Below are 13406 nucleotides of genomic sequence, written 5' to 3' on the forward strand. Positions count from 1 at the left end.
GTTAGCAATACAATTGTAGTACATTTTAACAGCTACACTGAGAATGCTTTTGTTTGTCATATGGAACCTAGTATGACTGAGTCACATAACTATAGGTGTGGTGTTTTTTAAATTACTCTGGGCTTCTGTAGTGTTTGAATAACACATAACAACTTAGATGTAGCACATCTTGTACAAAAAGCAAACAGCACTCTTTAACAAGCATTGGCAAACTCAATAGCTCATGCTTATGTGTGAAAACACAATCACGAACGGTGTTTCAATGCGTTGTCAGCACATTAAATTCAGGCTGATTGATTTTGCCAGTGCCTTCTACTTGCATATCTTTCACAGTAAAGTGGATTCTGAGCAATAGAAATAGACGTCTACATGTTGTGTGAGCTTCATTACTGCCAGTGTGCAATAAGTGTAAAAGTATTATTAAAGATATGTGATTTGCATAGTAATGTTTTCAACTCTACACCACACAGACGGTCGGAGTATGTCGATTGAAGGCAAAACACATTTCTGTGAGCAAAGAGGAGGATCTCCAATTTAAACATGTTAGACTGTACCCTGCAATCTCCGAAACCCAAACTTAAATAGACATAGAGCCTTGGTATTATTAGGCGGATTATATATTTGGCTTACTGTGATGTATTAGAAATTAACTGCTTTGATTGTGGTATGAACTGAGGAAGGCAGCTGTTTCCTATAAGTGTAATCATGCATATGTCTAGCAACTTTCACCTGCAGCACACAGTGAGGGTTGTCACAGTACCATTTGCAATGCTGCAGCTTTACATCTGGTCTCAGCATGACCAACAAGTTGCAACTTTGCACCTAGGAATAATAAAGACACTACAGGTTGTCAGCAGAACATGCATAGCGGCATTCGCAGTCTGCTACCAACCTGTTCTACCTGGTCATGATTGCATGCCCTGGCTCACCGATTCCAGGAGCGTGGCTTTCCAACCTCTTTCCTCATGCTCTGAAAATGGCCAAGGTGGTGATAGGATGAAGTAGGTATAACCCAGACTGTATATCATCTATGACCACATTGAATTGCAGGCATTGTCAGATGTCCATCCCCCTGCTAAACAAAACGGTCGGATGCGATAGCCTTAACCAGACAACGCAAAAGTTTATCATAGCCCTTATTAATGTACGATCACTGGCTAAACACAGGCAAGAAACGGCCGATGTACTGAAAGACAGGAACATCGATATAATGTTCCTGACAGAGACCTGGTTGGACAAAGCATCAGACCCAGACCTCGTGATAGCCGTCCCAAAAGGATATAAATCTTACAGGCTGGACAGATCTGGTAAGAGAGGAGGGGGGATCGCCATAATTGCTCGTGATACATTAAAAATTCGTACCACAGCAATTCCGTCCACGACATGTGAGGCTTTTCAATTTGATATATACCTGTCCCCCTCCTACAACTTTAGAGGCATACTATTATACAGACGACCAGAAATCCGTTCGGGATTCCTTAAAGAAGTCGCCACCTTTCTGGAAGCCTCTGTTACTGATAAGTCCATAACATTGTTGGGAGACTTCAATTTCCATTTGGACTGTAGTGAAGACAAAGACACTGTATCTCTGCAGTCGGAAATGGAGGTGTTCGGTCTATCCCAACTGGTGAAGGGACCTACTCATAATGCAGGACACACCCTAGATGGAATATTTACCAATCTTGAGAATTTGCGAGTAACTGATGTCCTGCCTATGACTTGGACCGATCATCATCTGGTACTGGCCACGATACAAATTAACAACACATCTATCGTGACAACACCAGCCCTCAAACAAGAATCGTTTAAGGTGTGGAAAGACATTGACATTCCCAGGTTTAGGGACGAGTTAGATAACTCAAAACCCACACTGTCTAATAACCCAGAAACTGCCACTGAACAATATCAAGCATGGCTGGACCAGGCCGCCAATAAATTAGTACCTATAAAAAGGATGTCTAGGAATAGAAGTTCCCCTTCGGCCCCATGGTATACCGAGGAGCTTAAAAAACTCAAACAGCAATGTAGAAACCAAGAAAGACAGTGGAGAAAAAATTATGACAATGAAAATAAAAAGAGGTATAAAGAACTCTTAACCCAATATAAGCACTTGATTACAGAGACCAAGAAAAAATATTATACTGAGCAAATCGAAAACGCAAAAAATTCAAACAAAAAGCTCTTCGAAATAACTAAACAGCTGGCGGGATGTGTCCCAGATTTGAACCCCCCATGTTCAAAAAATTTCTGTGACTCATTGGCCTCCTTCTTTTTTAACAAAGTGAACGATATTTTCTCAGTATTTAACCGTGGTGATAATCAAAATATCGAACAGATGGATATCCCACTCATAAGCAACAATCTATCTTGCTTTACTGAAATCACTGAAGATCAAATCCAAGACATTATTAAAACCATCAAATCTGGATCAGCTCTAGATCCCTGTCCCCTGAACACTCTTCGCCCACTTATGGACATTGTGACTCCAGTCATAACTCAAATATGCAATATAATGTTTCGAACTGGCATCTTCCCCACCCATTTAAAAAAGACCTTATTAAAACCTCTCCTGAAAAAACCCGGCCTCGATAAAACCGATCTGAAAAATTACAGGCCTATAGCTAACCTACCGTTTCTTGCTAAAATAGTAGAGAAGGCCATGAATAATCAACTTACAGAATTCATCGAGCAACACCACCTGCTCGATGAGACACAATTTGGATTCCGTAAGTTTCATGGGACGGAAACAGCACTCATTAAAGCGGCAGATGATATCCGGCTAATCAGAGACCAAGGTGGTACTGCACTACTGGTGCTTCTAGATTTATCAGCCGCCTTCGACACGGTTGACCATAAGATCCTAGTCGACCGTGTCGAAAAAATGGGCGTGCAAGGCCAAGCAAAAAATCTACTGGCATCATTTCTGACGGAGAGATCCCAGGCTGTGATTCTGGGTCAATTTGAATCTGCTGAACTATCACTGCCATGTGGGGTACCTCAAGGTTCATCCCTTAGTCCGACACTTTTTAATATCTATGTGTCGGACCTCGCAAAGACCATCAAAGCGCACGGGATGAACCTTACCTCATATGCAGATGATACTCAGCTGATTCTGGGTGTCAGAAACGATGGGGAAACAGTAGCGGAGAGTTTCAAAATAGGTATGCTGGCCATTGGACAATGGATGTCAGCAAACTGTTTGAAATTAAACTCCGACAAAACGGAGGTGGTCACTCTTGGCCATCTCAGTCCCAGCTGGTCCCCAGTATGGTGGCCATCATCCTTCGGAGCCGTGCCCAAACCTGCCACAAAGGTAAGAAATCTGGGCGTCATCTTCGATGACAACCTAAATTTCATGGCACATGCCAATCAGACTGCCGCCACAGCATTCTACAAATTACGCCTGGTCAGGAAGATTCTCCCTTTCCTTCCCACAAATGTAGGCAAGACACTTGTTAGCGCTCTTGTCCTATCAGCACTGGACTACTGCAATGGCTTGTTTGCCAACGCCCAAGCCAGGGTTATTAAGAAAATGCAGGTAATCCAAAATGCGGCTGCCAGACTTCTCTCAAATACTCCTAAATTTAAGCCTATAGCTGAAACTCTGAGAAGTTTTCACTGGCTCCCTGTTAGGAACAGAATTAAATTTAAAACACTGTGTATTGTTTACAAATCATTACATCATCAAGCGCCGCAATTTTTGAGAGACCATCTTGTTCCATACATTCCCTCTCGGACACTTCATTCAGCAAAACAGAACGACCTGGTGGTGCCTCGGACCAGGTTGGTCAACTGGGGAGACAGACGTTTCCTAGTGGCCGGCCCAAAACTATAAAACACAGTCCCGCAATTCATACGCTCCAGCCCAAACCTAATGTCTTTCAGGAAGAAACTGAAAACCTGGTTATTTAACCTCTAAACAACTTCATGAGACCATACAGGAGAGTAAATAAAAGTACAGCGCCGAGACGCCTGCGGGCAATTGTTCGCGCTTAACAAATGCTAAAAATAAATATCTCAGGCAAAAGCTCTGCAAAGTTGTGAGGCCACAGCCCATGCTCTGCTGAAAGAATACAGAATCGAGCTGCATATAAGCACCACCCCTGCATGCCGATGTCCTTTCTTTCCACGTCTTCGAATGCGAATCTGGACTCTGCTCCCTTTTACGTCAGTTGACCGTCTTTAAAATTGAATTCCAGTGTGCAAGGAATGATGTCCCCACCTAAAACTGCAAAGGTTCAAACCATGCCTTCACAGTTGAAAGTAGATGTTGGTGATGGACTCTCATGAGGTGTCTCTAGTTTTTGAGCTTTGGGTACGACTCGAAGTTGTGTCATGAACATGACCTCATTCACTCGAAGGCAAATAGGGACCATGAAGTGGAGCTGTATGTCGCCGATCATCAAAAAAAGTTAATAACCTTGTGTTAGTCCCGCTCCAAATTGAGGGCACTGAGCCATTCCCAGTCTCAAGGCCAATCCCGTGACTGGCCTTCTCAGTCAAAGTCATCCAGTAAGTCAAAGTTAAAGAGAGAACACAAGATTGTGAAGTGGAACTTGGCCCCATCCCACCCTTCTCTATCTAAAGGGCAGTCGCAAAGGTATCAAGCTGCCACTCAATCTTGCTCGCGATCTCCAATTGAGGAGCTGATCCCACAGTTGATCCCAGTGCGCCTGAGTTCTGCAGGCCATCGCTGATGCCGTACAAGGTCGGGTTCTTTAAGGATGCTATGCCGCTTATTTTTGGCACTCTTCTGAGTCCCTCTTGTGCGCATTCTAGCCCCAAGTATCCACAGCAGCCTCCAGTCGGGTTACTTCCGGCAGATCCATCCTCTGCGCCATCTGAGACCCGGGTATCCGACTCGGATTCTGCACCAACTACAGTGCAGACATTCTTGCACCAATATCTGCACTGGTCCCTCTTTCATTAACACTGCTCAGAAGTCGCAGATGCAGGAGGAGTATCTGCTGCTGACTCCGGTGTCTGCCCCTGAGCTGAATCTGTCTCCGCCCCAAACGAGTTCCCGCTCCCGCTCCACTTCTGTGCCCCCGGTTCCTGTACGCCTGATTGAGACAATGTACTCCTACTACCACAGCGCAGTCTTCAGAAACTCTATCACCTTTGTGGTTCCAATTCCGACAAGAGTTTGCTACCACTCAAAGCAATGGTGATTATGGGGAGGATTTACACCCACATTTTGGTGATGACAGTTTACACATGGTTTTACAGGAGGCCAGTGGACTTGATACTTCCTCTGACACAGGGTTAATGTCCCCCTTGGGCCACCAGTGGAAGAGAGGGCTTCTTTTGGTGTAGTCGTCAGACGCAGTGCTGTGGTCCGGGGACTACAACTCCCTTCTGTTGAGGTTAAGACAAACATCCTTGATGCAGATCTGCAGCCGGAGTCTCCTTTCCCTGGCTGAGCCCTTACTCCCAATGAAGCCCATACTGACACTGTAAAGGGCACTTGGTCGAAGCCCTGCTCCTGTCTACTGATGAAGGGACAGGTGGCCGGGCACCACTGACCAGCACCCAGTGACTGTGATTTTCTTACACCGCATCCTACTCCGGAGTGTTTGGTGGTCCAGGCTTCCACCAGGACGGTGAATCCAAATTAATTTCCCCCATACTCTGTGCCCCGCCAGAGATTCGAAACGGATTGAGGCATTTTGGAAACAAATGTTCTCTTCAACCAACTTTGCCCTGAGGTCAGTCAACACAGATTGCTTTCTAGGCCGTTGCATGCACCCCCTCTGAGACATGGCCACCAGATCTTGTTAGCAGTCCTCAAAACGTTTGTGGCCTCCTTGGCTCAAACCATTAAAGCTGGTCCGGATGCCGCCAGCCACGTGATTTGGGCTGGTCTGGATACTACAGATGGTTTGGGGTGAGCACTCGGCACTAGTGTAGTGCTTTGTTGCCAGGTTTTTGTGGAGATGTGCAGGCATCCACTATGGAAATGCCTTTGATAGATCTTGCCTATTGGGTGAAAAAGTTGATTTTTCCCTAGAACGCTTCAAGCAAAGCTAGGCCATAACATATTGTTTGGGCTTTTTGACCTATGCGTGTTGGACACCGCAGGCTTCATGCAAATTGAGAAATAAAACTTTTCTCCTGCTTAGTGTCTCAAGAAGGTTTATTGTTTTGGTGCAAAATCCGATCTACAAAAGTCAGTAGGTGGAGCTTGGGGTCAGAAACCGTGAGGTAGCATGGGAAAGCTGATGCACCACCCATGGGATGACCTCTTGATGCAAAGCAGAGCAGAACACTACTTTGTGTGAATTTAGTGCAACTTTCCTGCACAAACTAAGTTTTAAGCTAGTGGTTAAGTTGGTGGGTGTTACCAGAGTTCACACACAAAAGGTCATGACCTGATTATGGGTTGTGGCAAAAACCAAAATGGTGGTTTCACCCAGATACCACCTGGATCCAAGTAGTGCGTCGTGTGATTGGTTTTATGCACTTCTGAATGCAGATTTCGGGGGTAGTAGAATCCCCACATTTAGTTTTCTGCGTCATATACACTGAGAAAATAAGAACTCATCTTTGGTACTAATTTCTTTTATTTGCATTTGGACCGCAGTTGGAACCCAGTGATTACCGCATACTATTGTGCACCGTTCTCTCATACTCCATACGAATTCCTGCCTTGAGAAAGCCCTGGTTTTTATGGCCCCGGGCGAAACACGTGTGGGCTGTCTTTCTTTTCCTGCACATGACTTCAAATGAAAGAAAAGAATACCAAAGAGGAGTTCTTAGATTCTCAGTGTATATGACTCAGAAAACGAAATGTACGTTTTACACTAGTAAGTAAATCCCAAATCAACACTTTGTTCCGGTTTCCGTCACTTTTGAAGCCTTTGCACTGGCGCAAAGTGTTGATAAATTTGGCCCACCATTTCTGTGCAAGTCTGTGGAGCAGAGATATGTGGAGTGCTACGTTGAATCCCAATATTTTGCAGGAAGTTGGACGAGCGCACGAAGGGAGCTCTCAGCGGACAATTTATATTGCTTGATAATTATGAAGCAACCCTGACATCTACTGGACATTCAGAGAAGCACTTTATCTGCTTGGCCGCGCCCTCGGCTAAGTTGCAAACTGGGTGCCTGATCTGGTAGAAAAGGAAGCAATGGAGACAGAAGAAATAAACGGAACTGACAGTTGTGCAGATCACCGTTTACCACTTCATAATTTATCTTATCCTTCCATCTTGCGTGATTCCTATGTTTGACGCTAACTGCTTTTACCAGTATATGAATATCGGGTTGCTTGCATGCTCTGTAGTTTCCGCACATCACAGAGTGTAGTACTTACTCTGACAACTCGTGCGATTAACATAGGTCCATCAATTGAAACCCTTAAGTCCCTTTTAGAAAAGTATGTCTTGCTGGTACACGTTGCCTATTCTTGCCTAGAAGGTGGGGATACCTTGAAAATAGGCCACCTTAGTTAAGGCATGATTTTCTCATCAACGAACAGAAACACCCATACGTCATCCATTTGCAATCAATAAAAAGATTATTTTGTCCTTTCTATAGTTGTTCTAGATAAAAAACAAAAACCGTGCCTCGCCGTCGCCTTAATATTTTAATTCATGTCCGATTACTGCACGATTTTATTAGAAATTATTTATTAGTATTGAAAGAGTTAAAACAAAGGTACCGTGCATTTCACCCAACATGCCACAGGACGCGCAATTTTATAATGGGGCTGGTAGTTTAAGTGAAGGGCTGCCGTCCTTTAGCAGTTTCTTGCCACACTTTGATGTCAGTTTCAACTAAAGATAAAAAAGCTATAAATAACAGAAGTACTCTACAAGAAATAAAAGCAAGGGTGTGAAGAAATCTAGCCAACCAAAACTATACATCGCTCCTCTTTCCACTAATACCATCCCGTGTCAAATTTAATACCATGTATCTTCCACACAACACAGATTATTAACCTGCTAAATGCTAAACACACTAGATCTATCGTACTACAGTGGGTAGTTTAAAATAAGCTCCCAATTTAATAACCACTTGAAATAACCTTGTGTTGCTCCAGGGGGGTGTGATTGGAGGAAGCTGTGTGTGAGATGTTGACTGTACCCACAGATGCAGGCTGTCTGGCCCACAGACACCGTGCCAGTTTATATCATGGTAAATCATGTTATACGTTTCTGCATTTTATCTTTTTTTCTTTATTTGTTTCTCCAGCTTGTAGCTCCATTTAAGCCTCAGGTTACATCTGAGATAGATACTAGGTATTTTGATGAAGAATTTACAGCACAGATGATCACAATCACTCCACCAGACCAAGGTATGTAGCCCATTTGCATTCAGTGAAACATTTTAACTTGTGCATGTTATTCAGTGTGTACGACTAAGCTATTGCGCAGAGTGTAATAGGTTGTTAATTGCCGTTGTTGTATGGGGCGGGGCCTTGATTCATAAGAGTGGAAGTCTCCAATGGGTAATGATGTCCCTCCCACCCTCAACAGTGGTAATAAAAAGCATCTTACATTCTGCACTTCTACAAATATGGTTTATGCCGGGAAGAGTTCCTGTGGATTTATGTTGTTCAAAAAGGTATTAAACCAAAACAAGGATGCAAGGGTTTAAATTGATGCAGTGAGGTAAAATCGCCTTGAATAGACTTTGTTACTACGAAGAGTTGTTTCCCTGCGTAAATTCAATGAAAATGTAATCTGTGAGGCAATAAACATTGTTTTCACAGGTTCGTTACTCTGAACTGTGTTAATAAACTGTAATTAATATAAGAGATAAAATACCCCTGCCATACATTATAAACTTATTGCAAGTCACTGAGGTGTTACTTAACTGTATAGAGGAATAAGGCTGAGTTCTTTATATGGTATGGAACTCAGAGGTCCAAAAGTCTACAGAGTACAGCAATGATACCTATAAATTACAGCACTCCTTATAAAAAAAATACTAGAAAAAAATGTGCAGTTCTCCCTAAATTGCTGTAGAATATATGAAAACATTATAAATACATTTCTCTAATGCATTCACTTTAATAAAGTGGTACTAGGTAGGGAAAAACAATGAAACCTAATACTCAATTACATATAAGGCCTAATACAGAACACTGCAAAAGTGTGCCGAAAACTACATGGCTGCCTTTAATGTTTTGTAAAGACCCATTAGTCAATCTGATACTACCTTCTTATCAGCATGTACCACGAAGGTACTGCAGTTTACCACGGTACAATATATTACTAAGTATTTTAACACTTGTAACTTTGACACACTATTTACACCTACTACCAAAAATGAGAAATTATACTTCCTAATCCATATTCCTGGCACATTATACCTGTTCACACACTTTCACGCTATATTTGTTTCAAGTTCCTCACTCCACTCTACGTCACTCCATGCTGTTAAACTCTAAACCACTCCACTCTACCACACTCCAATCTACACCACTACACTCTAAATCACTCCACTGTATGCTATTATGTTTTACAGCACTCCATTCTATAGCACTGCCTTGTAGGCTACTACACTGTACACCCCTCCACTATACACTGCTCGACTCTACGCAACTTCACTTTACGACACTACACTCTACCCAGTTCTACTGTATGCCACTCCACTGTATGCTATTTTAATATACTCCAACACTTTACTGTACGGGATTACACTATACAGCCCTCCACTCTACGCTACTACAGTCTATGCTATTCCACTGTACATCACTCCACTCTAATTCACTCCACTGTATGCTGTTCTACTATATGGCACTCCAAGTCACTCCACTCTACGCTACTACACTCAATGTTATTCCCCCCCACTGTACTTTACTCCACTGAATCCTACTCCATTGTTTGCCACTACAGTCTACTCTTTTCTGCTCTACACCACTCCATTCTACGACACTCCACTGTACGCCACTCCACTGTATAACCCTCTACTGTATGCTATTCCATTCTACACTGTTCCACTGTACACAACTCCACTGTACAATATTCCACTCTGACACTCCATTCTGCGCCACTCCAGTATATGCAATTGCACTCTAAACCACTACATTGTATCTCACACCACTTTACGCCACTCCACTCTACACCAATCGATTCTACAGAACTCTACTGTACGCTAGTCCATACTATGCAACTACTCTCTAGACCACTCCATGCGATCGCACTCAAGTGTACACTATTCTGCTGTACCCCACTCTAGTTTATTGCCCACCACGCTACTGTCCGCTATTACACTGTACGCAATTACACTCCACCTCACTCAACCCTACACCACTCCACTGTACCCCACACTAATCCACTATTAATTTCCACTGTACGCAACTACACTCTACACCACTACGCTTTACGCTATTACACTGTGTGCCAATCCATTCCGTCCAACTCCACTCTGTGCTATTCCACTCTTCTCTGCACCACTACAATGTACGCCACTCCGCTGTACGCTAATCAATTGTATGCCACTCCGCTCTATGCTAGTCCACTCTACACAATTTCACTGTATGCCACTCCACTGTACACTAGTACACTCTATGCCACTCCAGTTTATGCCACTCCATGCTATTCCACTCTACTACACTCCACCCTACGGTATTCCACTTTATGCCACTCCACTCTACACCACTTCACTCTGCCCTATTCCTCTGTATGCCACTCTACGCCAATCCACTGTCCACTATTTCCCTGTCACTGTCTGGCACTCCACTGTATGCTGCTACACTGTACTCCACTCCAATTTACAACACTCCAGTCCACCCCTCTCCACTTTATTGTATTGTACACCACTCCACTCTATACCACTAGACGCTACGCTATTCCACTGTATGCCACCCCACTTTACACCACATCAGTGTATGCCACTCCATTACGCTATTCCAGTGCATGTCACTAACTTCTCCGGCACTCCACTCTATGCCACTCCACTCTACCCTATTCCACTGATTGCTACTCCACTGTACTTCTCTACAGTGAACGGTATTCCACTCTACAACACTCCACTCGACCCAATTAAACAGTGTGCCACTATATTCTATCCTCAATGCACTCTACACCACTGCACTATATGCGACCTCACTCTTCACCGTTCCAGTGTACTCCACTGTGCGTCCCTTTACCCTACGCGTATCCACTGTATGCCCTCCACGCTACACCTCTCCACTGTACGTCAATACACTGAACACTATTCCAATGTACTCTACTCATTTCTACTCAACAGAGTACCGCTCCGCGGCAACTTACGCTATGCCCCAATACTCTACACCACTCTAATGTACGCCACTCCACTCTAAACTACTAAATAGTACAAAACTACACTCTACCCCACTCCACTCTACAACACACCACTCTATGTTATTCAACTCTACGGGCATGCAACCCACCCCACTCCGTCTCCGCCACTCCACTCTACCCCACTCCACTGTATGCGATTCCGCTCTATACCACTCCATTTAACGCTACTTTAGTCTACTCCACTACAATCTATGCTAGTCCACTGTACGGAACCCCAGTGTACGTCACTTCAGTCAAAGCTTTTACACTCTACTTCATTCCACTGTATTATATTCCACTGTACCCCAGTCCACTGTACACCACTGCAGTGTACGCCACTACACTCTCTGCTATTCCACTGTACACCAGTCCACTTTACCTCACTCCACTCTACGCCACTTCGCTCTAAGCCTTTTCACTCTGTGGTATTCCACTGTATGCCACTGCACTGTACCATATTCCACTCTACGCCATTCAACTGTACCACACTCCACTGTGTGCCACTCCACCGTGTGACACTCCACGTTATGCCACTCCACTTTATGCCACTCCACTTTATGCCACTCCACTTTATGCCACTCCACTTTATGCCACTCCACTTTATGCCACTCCACTTTATGCCACTCCACTTTATGCCACTCCACTTTATGCCACTCTACTTTACTCCATTACACTCTTCTCCACTGCACTCTACAACACTGTCCTCCACTCTACTGTACGTCACTCCACTTAATGACACTCCACTCAATGACATAATTATACATTTTAAAATACAGGTTCATTAAAATATTAAAAAAGAAATTTCAATGGAAAAAAACTTTTAAAGCTTTGTTATACCTACGAACACTTTATTTATTCTTTCTATACAAACCAAACCTAAACTATACAAAGATTGCAAATTCTAATGTTATAGTTATACCTTAAATTTATCATTTATGCACCACTCTTCTTTAGATTCAAACCAAACTTAAATTACACAGAAAATATACGTTTTAGACTTGTATTTTGAATTTATAAATTATGCAACACCTTCAAATTATTTTAACTCTCACCTCCTTACGTATTGTGTTTTGAATTCAGTAGCCACACACTACATTAACTATAACTCGCCCATCTAACATGCACTGTGTTCTCAAAAATGATGTGATTTGCGGTGTTATTGTAAATGCTATTATGTTAGATAGCATAAATAATATAAGAGAGTCTAAGCAGTGCTTGGAGAAGGTATGATTTATATTGCTCATACCCCAGGGCTGAATTGCATTATCAAGAGGAGTGGGGCCTCCTTCTCCAGCGTTTTTGGGCCACTTCCCCTAGGGCCAGAGGTCGGTCCATAGATGCCCACCCAGGGTACCTCCAAACCACTATTTGGGGGCTGCAAGAGCACCAGGGCCCCCAAGGTCCTAGACTGCTTACCGCAGACTCCAGGAGCCAATTTATAGAATAGAGCCACCCAATAATCCCACCCGGGACTGGGTAATATCAGATAGAAAAGCTAGATGTCCAGGTAGGATTCATTCAAAACAAACACTTTACATTTATGAGTGTCACCTGAGTGATCACACAAATCAGTAGAGTAACCAAAGGGCTTATATCAAAAATATATTCAATTTATTTTTGATTCGCAATTTTTGTTTTTTTAAATACATGGAAAAAAATTTCAGAACTGGCAACAGACAGACTAACATAACATGTAAACTGAATGATAGTCTACATACACCTACAGCATAGTATGTGGCTACGTTCCATAAACCACATAAAAGTAAGTATTTACACAAAAGAATTCACAAATCAGTTTGTACAGTGAATTATACAGTGTATTGCATGTTAGGTGTTAAGCGTCGACGTTTCGGTCCATGCTGGTCAAGTCGATCCGTCGGACCATCTTCAGGACAGAGACGTTGCACAGCAATGTCTAGTATAAACACAGTAATAACAATAATAAACCCTGAGGCACACGGAGACCAATATCCAGCTCAGCACAAAAAACCAACACAAAAAACCAACAAAGTGAGTTGCGAATTAAAAGCTGACAAACACACCACATGGAACATGCACCGCATGCAACCAGTGAGCATGCGGGTTCAAAACTGCGTGAGGTGGTGTAGGACTGGTACTAAACATATCACCGCATGCAACAGTAATCACATG

At 43.2% G+C, this 13406-nt stretch overlaps 1 protein-coding gene across 1 annotated transcript in view; it reads left to right on the forward strand.

The window, feature by feature from the left end:
- The window catches only part of AKT1 (AKT serine/threonine kinase 1), a 441526-nt gene that overhangs the window by 419160 nt on the left and 8960 nt on the right, over positions 1 to 13406 (forward strand). The window contains exon 13 of the mRNA XM_086937905.1: positions 8197 to 8299. Coding sequence (XP_086794031.1) covers positions 8197 to 8299 — 103 coding nt within the window. The remainder of the gene's footprint in view (positions 1 to 8196; positions 8300 to 13406) is intronic.

The sequence above is a fragment of the Lissotriton vulgaris genome, chromosome 9 (assembly GCF_964263255.1).
Source record: "Lissotriton vulgaris chromosome 9, aLisVul1.2, whole genome shotgun sequence".
NCBI classification, from domain to species: Eukaryota; Metazoa; Chordata; class Amphibia; order Caudata; family Salamandridae; genus Lissotriton; species Lissotriton vulgaris.